The sequence below is a fragment of the Trichosurus vulpecula genome, chromosome 2 (genome assembly GCF_011100635.1).
Source record: "Trichosurus vulpecula isolate mTriVul1 chromosome 2, mTriVul1.pri, whole genome shotgun sequence".
Lineage (NCBI taxonomy): Eukaryota > Metazoa > Chordata > Mammalia > Diprotodontia > Phalangeridae > Trichosurus > Trichosurus vulpecula.
Window position 1 is genome coordinate 87,318,926 of NC_050574.1, and position 9,095 is coordinate 87,328,020.

General features: G+C 37.4%; 1 protein-coding gene across 1 annotated transcript; it reads right to left on the reverse strand.

The window, feature by feature from the left end:
- Positions 1–416: 416 nt before the first annotated feature.
- On the reverse strand, positions 417–1,394 carry LOC118836633 (olfactory receptor 52I2-like). Its single transcript, XM_036743872.1, has one exon. It carries the CDS (start codon positions 1,377–1,379, stop codon positions 417–419), a length of 963 nt encoding a protein of 320 aa, XP_036599767.1. The 5' UTR covers positions 1,380–1,394.
- Between the last annotated feature and the right edge of the window lie 7,701 nt (positions 1,395–9,095).

Below are 9,095 nucleotides of genomic sequence, written 5' to 3' on the forward strand. Positions count from 1 at the left end.
ATGGACTATTTGTGCCCAACCTTCTGGTAGAGCTTTCTGAGCTTATACTGGTCTAATCAGCCACAGTCAGATGCACTGTAACTTGACTCTAACATAATGATATCATTTTGTTCCTCTTTGAGAATGCAGGACAACAACCAACCAACCATCCTGGCACATAGAAATTTCAATAATTACTTGTTGACTTGCTGAGTGATCATCAAAATCAATGAATACTTTTTGATTCAAGACCCAAGACAAGTGGTAGGATTTCTACAAAATCCCCAATGTGAGACCTGCCCTGGCAGGAATGAATGATAGACATAAAGACAACATTTCAATATCCCCATTTACTCTTGAGCCTATGCCTCCCATCTGGGTTTACTGTGGTCCATTATATGCACTTTAGCAGCTCTTTTCTCTTTTGTTAAGTGTTGTCAGACATGGCCAGGGAGGCTAGTAGTCAATGCAATCCACACTCGCTCCCTGATACGCTTTGTCTTCAGACCATAGATAAGAGGGTTCAGCATAGGAGGGATGACTAGGTAGAAATCAGCCAGCAGCACCTGGGTGTGCAAGGGCACTACATGCTGCCCTGACCAGGCCATATAGATGGACAATATGCCTGGCAAGTAGAAGAGGACCATGACACTCACATGTGAACCACATGTGCTGAGTGCTTTGACCCGTGCATCTCGAGAGGGGAGCCTGAACACAGCCTGGAGGATCAGACTGTAGGAAATAGCAATGAAGATCACATCAATCCCTACAATGATGAAGGAAATAATCAAGCTATAAAGACTGCTGGGCATGTGATCAGCACATGCCAGCTTCGCTACAGCCATGTGTTCACAGTAGGAATGGGGAACCACATGGGAGGCACAATAGGACAGATGGACTACCATCCAAGTAATTGGTGCCATAGCTGTGAAAGCTCTTGCTATGATGGCCGTGCTCATCCCTACTATGGTCCATGGTGTGAGGATGGTTTGATAGTGCAGAGGTTTACAGATTGTTATATAGCGGTCAAAGGCCATGGCTAGAAGTAACCCTGATTCTATCCCTGCGCTTGCATGGACACTGTACATCTGAGTGAAACAGGCAGAAAAGCCAATGATGTCATTGCCTGACCAGAAGATGTTCAGCATCTTTGGGGTCACAGAGGTTGACATGACAATGTCTTCAGCAGCCAGGATACATAGGAAATAATACATGGGCTCATGCAGGGCATTGTCTCTCCAGATCACAATCACAGTGATAATATTTCCTAATAGAGCTACAGAGTACATGGCACTCAGTGAGACTGCCAGCCAAAGGTACGCTGCCTCCAGCCCTGGGACACCCAGAAGAATGAAAGTAGCTGTGTTCAGTAATGTGTGGTTGGAGGGAGAGCCCAACATCACAGTAGAGACTTCTTCCCTGCAGACAAAGCCACAAAAGTGATCAGAGACCAGATATCAGGGCCCTAGGCTAATAATTTTAATGAGTAACTAAAGTCTAAATGTAGTTTTTGGACAAGAAATATTTCCTTTACATATCCAGGTGACACTGATCTATTTGTATTTGATCGTTTTGGTATTTCTTCTTCAAATAGGGCATATAGATGACCATTAACCCGTAAAGGTAGTAGAGGAAAACCATCTCCCACATAGGATTAATTAATCCTGAACTTTTTAACCTGGAAATATGTATTTGGCCAGGATTTGTTCACTTATGTTCTCAGTCTATGCCTTTGTGCCTCTGTTTCTCTCTCTCTGTCTTTCTCTCTCTCTCTCTGTCTCTAACCATCTCTTTCTGTTTCTCTGTCTCTGTCTCTGTCTCTCAGTGTCTGTCTCTCTGTCTCTCTTTGTCTCTCTGTCTCCATTTCTCTGTCTTTATCTCTCTCTCTCTCTGTCATCCCTCTCTCCTTACCTGTTTCTCATTTTCCTTTTACATAATCAAGTTAAGAAAGAAGACCTCTGCACAGTCAAGGTGAAGTTAGTGGGAAGAGACACTTGAACCTCACTCTAACCTGAACTGGCTCATGGGAAGAATGCACCCCATATACACAAAGTTCAGTAAAGAAATACATTTCATTCAACAGAAAATAAAAGGGAAAGGGAGAGAAGATGGAACTGGAAATTATGTAGAGTAAAGGAGAGAATTGTCCTAAGCAACACAAACTCTAAGAATCTACAAAAAGAGTTTTAGCTTTTTTGAGGTCTCAAAAATATTAATTTTAGGTGGTACTCAACAATTGGAGAATAGCTGAACAAATTATAATGTATTAATGGGAAGGATTACTATTGTCATATAAGAAATGGTGAAGGGAATGTTTAAAGTAAACTTGGAGAGGTTTGTATGAATTGATGCATAGTGAAGTAAACAAAACCGGGGTAACAATTTATACAATGACAATATGTTAAAGAAAAACAACTTTGAAAGAAGCAGGAATTCTGATCAGCATAATTACCAACCATAATTGCACAGGATTTGTGATGAAACAAACTTCCCATTTCCTCATAGAAACAGGAAGGACTCAAAGTGTAGAAAAATGACCATTTTTGAACAGCCAAAATTAAAATTTGCTTTTTTTTCTTGCTTATATGTGTTTCACCAGGGCTTTTGCATTTCTTTCATTCTCAATTAAGGTTAGTGGATGTAGAATTAGAAAGGGGAGAAAATGGAATTTTTTCTGATTAAAATATAAATTAAGAGTAAATAGAATAAAGATTTTTTCTGCATTTCCTTAAGGGCAGAACTAGGATTAAAATATTGAATTATGGTGAAACAAGTTTGTCAAAATAAAAAAGGGATACAGTTCCTAACAATGGCAATTATACATGATTGGAAAAGGCTGCCACAGAACAGAGATGATTTTACAGAACTCCAGGCTCTTATTCATACACCAAATAATCTTTGCAAAGATTGTTATAGAGAAAATTTCCCTTTAGGTATATCTTTAGAGAGATTTCTTTCAATTTTATTCTTAACAAGCAAAAGTTGTAGGATGGAGTATGATAAGGAAGAAAGACAAAAGATTTGTAGTCACAGAGGACAGTGGTTCAAATGCTAATTCTGCCACTTATTACCTGTGTGACCTTGCAAAAAATCACTCCATCTGCCTGGGTCTCAGTTTCTTCATCTGTAAAATGAAGGAACTGGACTCAATGACTTGTAAGGCCACTTTTACCTCTAAATATATGATCCTATGAAACTCCTTTGGAAACATCACACTATATAGCTGTGAATGTTAGTTATGATTTTATAAATCATTTTAGTTATAACACAATTAATAATTCATTATGCAATCTCAAAAGAAGGATCTTGTTAGGATCCACGAGACCAGAGTCTGAGCAGATGGAAACATGACCTTTTAGAGACATATGTTTCTAGTTCTAAGATAAGCTATTGACTTCAAAAATAGAGAACCAGACCAAAGTCCTTACATAAAGTTTAGTGCAAATAATTCAACCAATATTAACTGAGGACTTACTAAACGTTAGGCAGGCAAAGTGTGAGGTAGTAGGGATACAAAAACACAAACAAGTTAAGATTCTGCCCTGGAGAAGTATATGTGGAGGAAAAAACTTTTCAACTGTGGGGCTTTATCTGAATTAACTGTAATGAAATGCTCCTCCTTGGGTCCCTCCTTGCTGCTCTGAGTGTGCCTGGCTCAGAAAGCTGTAGTCAAACAGTCCATAACTGGGCCTCAGAGCAGGACAGAATGCTTCTGTGGAAGGGCTTTCTAAACATGAAGGGGGATGCATGGTAGAAGGGGAGGGTGGCACAGAGCATGGGCTAGTGGGTAGAACAGGAGGCCAGAAGAGCAGGAGGCATGGAATTTCTAATGATTGTTCTGCCACTTACAGAGAAATTGAGTGACACATCATGTAAATTTATTATATAAATTTTCTCTTTTTTCATATACAGCATGAGGAAGTTAGAACTGCAATGGCTCTTAAAAATCATCCAGTCCAACATTTTAGGGTATCCATTCCACTCAACCACTTTTCTAAGACCTTGTTCCTCCCCAAATGAGTTCAGCAGCAGTTGTTTAAATAAATTTCACTCACCCCATCCTGAAGTTGTCTTCTCCTGGAGGTATTACTTAGAAAAAAAGTCCACTTAGAGGAGTACAGCAGCCAGTATGTGGATAAAAAGAAGGAAGGAAAGAAATGAAGGAAGGATGGAAGGAAGGAGGGAGAAAGGAAGAAGCATTAATAAACACCTACTATATACCAGGCACTGTGCTAAGTGCTTTATAAATATTATCTCATTATTCCTCACAATAGCATTGAGAAATAGGTGTTAATATCTTACCCATTTTACAATTGAGCAAACTGCAAACAGAGGTTAAAGTGACTTGTCCAGGATCACATGCTAGTAAGTGACTGACGTTGGATTAAAACTTGGGTCTCCCTCGCTTCAGGTCAGCAGTATATCCATTGTGCCACCAACCTGCCATTTAGGCAGTTCTTAAAGGAAATTTAGATTTCCGGACACAGTAATTTTTCCTTCAAAGTCAACTCCCTAATTCCCTTGTACGACATGTTCCAAGGTCCATAAAGCCTTATAGGTGAAAGCCCTACCCTAACATAGTGACCATTAGCAGGATCCAGGGATGTCAATCTAATCTTTCTATGTTATGACATCATGGAAAAGAGAACTTAGAATAAGCTGTTATGCCTCCTACCCCATGTAGCTCCAGAGATTAGAACTAGATCATTGATGGTTTGAATTTATTTGAAGGACAATTTTAAATGCAGTAGTACAAATAATTTTGAAATAGCTGCATTTTTGAAATATAGAACTGGTTGACGTTAGAGGGAGTGAGATCCCAATCCTTGGGAATATTCCAGAAATAACTGGATAGCTGTCTGGTGTCACCCAGTCTGGACCATCAGATTTAGAATGAGAAAAGCCTTAAACTCCTGCCTCAAACACTTACTAGCTCTGTGATTCTGGGAAAATCACTTAACCTCTCTGTCTCAGTTCCTCATTGGTAAAATGGAAGTAATAATAGCACGCACTTCTCAAAGTTGTTGTGACGCTCAAATGAGGTGAAATATACGAAGTGCTTGGCCAATCTCCAAATTTGTCAAGCTTACATTTCCACTTGGTACATTGTCATTAGTCTGTGGTCCTGGAAAGTCATTAAACCTCTCTTAGCCTCAGTTTCCTCATCTGTAAAAGAGATAATAGAACCTGCCTCACAGGGAAGTTGTGAGGAAAAAATGACAGAATAAATGTGTATCATCTTGAACACCTTAAAATACTATGTAAATGTTAGTTAATGTCATCATTCTCTTAATTAGTGTCAATCCTCTCCACAGAACCACCAAAGTCTCTTGCAAATCTCAAATACTATAATTCTTTATTACTGTGAATATGCCATGCTTCAGAATAAACCCATTTCCACTTTACGTTGTGTCAGTTGGATGAGATCACTGCTGAGAGGTCCTCAGGTTCAGAGATTCTATGATTTAATAACAAAAATCTACTTTGCCCCTTCTTTCCTTCTATCATGGCATGGTGCCATTGAAGCAGAGTCACATCTAGAAGGACCCTTGGAGGGCTTCTAACCTGAGCTCTAGACAGATAAAGGGACTTGTACAGGGTCATAAGATGATAAGTCAATAAGCAATGGTGGGACTCTGCAAACTCTTTCTTTCCTCTATATTCCCATTGCCTCTTCCTTTACCTTGATTCTTGGCCTCCTTCTGGGGGAACTAATGAGAAGCCCAACACTCCCCTCTGAGTTGACCCCAATGCCACATCTCCATTAGCCAAATCCACCAACCCAGTGATCCACCTCCTTGGATGGCTCCTGCCAGTTTCCTCAGAAGTGGCCTCTCACACTACGACTCCATGCTTGGTCTGATCCAATGGAACAAGAACTTCATCGAAGTGCCTTGGGAGTAAAATGTGTGGTGATAGAAGGAGCAATAAGTGGATGAAAGAAGGAATTGGACCTTTTTATGGAAAAAGCAGTTTCTAGATTTAATCCATTTTTGCCTCCTACCCCTGAGGCATGCAGAACACCAACTCCCACAAATCACTTAATTTCCAAATACAGTGATTCCTCAGAGACCTGGTTACTCTTTTCTCCCTAATTACCAGGGAAACAAACATGAAGAGTGCCTTGATTTCTCATTCCACCTGTCAGTGACTCAGTGATTAATATGTTGCAAGTCTCCTTCCTTCTCTGAACCATTTTCTCATCTGTGAAAGAAAGGCCTTGGACTAAGTTTTCTCTATGGTCCTTTTCCATTCCAAGTTACTATGGTGTTATATACCTTAGCTGAGCTCATTGGGACTGATTAAGCAGAGAATAAAGAGTGCTGATCATTCCAAGGAGAGTAAGGGGTGCTGGGAAGGCCACAGTGGAACATCGACACTAATGAAGCTGAATGCCTTTGGCCCCTAGAGTCTCCCTAGGGGCCAGTGAGGAGATTCTCCTAACATATGTCACCTCTTCCATTGTCAGGGTCTCATTGGGAAGTGAATGCTGAACCATGGCTGACATCCATGTGACCATAGCCAATAGTAGCAGAGTGTGCTACCTTCATTCAAGGTTCCTGAAGCCTCAGCTTTGTTTCTCTCAGAATGCTCAGAAAGGAAAATGATAGAGGCTATGGAGAACCAACTTAAAACTTCTTCCTGTTAGATACCAAGTGACACAACTGAAAATATTGTTTCTTACCTTTGCAGGCTTGATGAACAGAAATAGTTTAGCTCAATTTTAATGGCTTTAAACTTACAGTTAAGAGTTCTTTAATATTAGCAAATGGATCAAAAAATCTTTATTTAAAGATTTTTTAAAGAAAATCCTATAGATTCAATAAAATATATCAAGATCTTATTAGTTCAATACTTGAAGAATCTATAATTTGATAAATGTGAATTTTGCCTCTCCCAATGTAGGTTGTACCACCATTATTGAATTACTAGCAGTTGTTGCTACGGGTAAACAATGCATCACTCCACAATCTACCATGTGATTGATGACTCTCTGGGAAGACAGACAGTCTGGTCTTTCAATATCAGGCACACAATTGGTTACTAGGTCCATACTTAAAATCTTTCCAGCTTGAGAGGACAAGCTACTACTTGAGCTCCAGTGAAATAGCTTTTGGAAATTCAGGGCCATCTATCTGAATATCTTTGGTGAATGAAATCACCATCCCTTTTTCCACAATAGGTAAGAAAACTAAAAACTGTATAACGGAATTAAATTTAACCCACATATTTTATCATATACTACAATATAATCAATATAGACAAAATTAAAGACCATATCATAAAAAAATTATAAGTGAACCAAATCAAATCTATTTTGTGACTATGGCTAGGAGGTGATTTCATAAACAAATGAGGGATAGACTAAATTACAAAAGAGAAACAAAAAGAGATGTAGATTTGGTAGTGTAGGGAAGGGAAAAAGGGAGGGGTTCTTAGAGGGACTGGTAGAATAAGGGATAGGAGGGCAAGGGAAGAAGAGGACATAATAGTGATAGAGTATAAACAGATGCTGAGAAGGAAAATAGTGAATAAAAATAAGATGGAGAGCAATTCACAAGTAGTAATTGTAATTTTAAATGTGAATATGATAAAGTCACCCATTAAACAGAAATGGATAGCAGAATGGACTAAAAAACACAATCCAACCCTATGTTGTTTAAAAGAAACATATATAAGACTGAGAAATACACATCGTTAAAATGGAAGACTGGAGTAGAATTTATTGTGCTTTATCTGATACAAAAAAGCAGGGGCAGCAGTTATGATCTCAGACAAAGTTTTGGCTAAAATAGATTTAATTAGAGGAGATGAACAGGGTAACCACATTTTGATAAAAGCATTATCAATACTGAAACATCAATTGAAGCACTATCCCTACTGAATCTGTCTTTACTGAACACTACAGCATCTAAATTTTGAAAAGAAAAGTTAAATGAATTACAGGTGGAGCTGTATAATAGCATTAAGATGGTGCAAGAGGGCTTTAATTTTCCCCTTTAAGAAAAGATACATCTAACCAAAAAATAAATAAGAAGTCAAAGAAGTAAATAGAATTTTCTTTATTCAAGATATGTTAGCTATCTAGAGAGAACTGAATGGAAATACAAAGAAATGAACCTTTTTCTCAGTGATTGATTGTACCTTTTCAAGAATTGGCTATATATTAGGACATAAAAATTTTATAGTTAAAAGCAGAAAAATAGAAATATTAAAAGTATACTTTCAAATCAGAATACAATAATAATTATATTAAGTAAAGGACTATCCAAACATAGATTGAAAACTAATTGGATGGTAAAAAACTTAATCTTAAAGAATGAGATGGTTAAAGAACATGTCATAGAAACAACCAATTATATCATTAAAGAGAATGACAATAATGAAACAATATAGCAAAATCTATGAGATACAGTAAGAGCAGGGATCAGAGGAAAAAAGTATCTCCAAATGCTTCTATCAGTAAAATAAAGAAAGAGCAAACTAATGAATTGTGTATACAATTTTTAAAAACTATGAAAAAAAGCTAAAAATCTCCCATGAAACACCAAATTGGAAATCTTAAAAATTGAAGGGGAGATTAATAAAATTAAGTGTAAAAAATTGAATAAATAAATAAAATGAGGAATTGCTTTAATGATAAAAAACAATAAAACAGATAAACCCCTGGTTATTTTGAGTAAAAAAAGAAGATAATCAAATCACTACTGTCAAAATGAATAGGGTGAAGATACCACTGAAGAAGATAAATTAAAGCAATTTAAGGAGTTATTTTACCTAGATGTATGTCAATAAATTTAGCAATTTAAGTTAAATGGAAGAATATTTATAAAATATACAAATTACCTAGATTAGCAGAGGAGGGAATAGAATATCTAAATAGATCCAGTTTAAAAAAGAAATTCAACAGGTCGTCAGTTAGCATGATATCATAAAAGCATCAGGACCAGATAGATTGACAAGTGAATTTCATAAAATATTTTTAAGATCAACTTCTTCCAGTATTAAATAAATTATTTGGAATAATAAGCAAAGAAGGGATGCTACAAAACTCCTTTTATAAAACAAATATGATACTGACACCTAAACCAAGGAAGAGTAAAAACAGAGAAAGG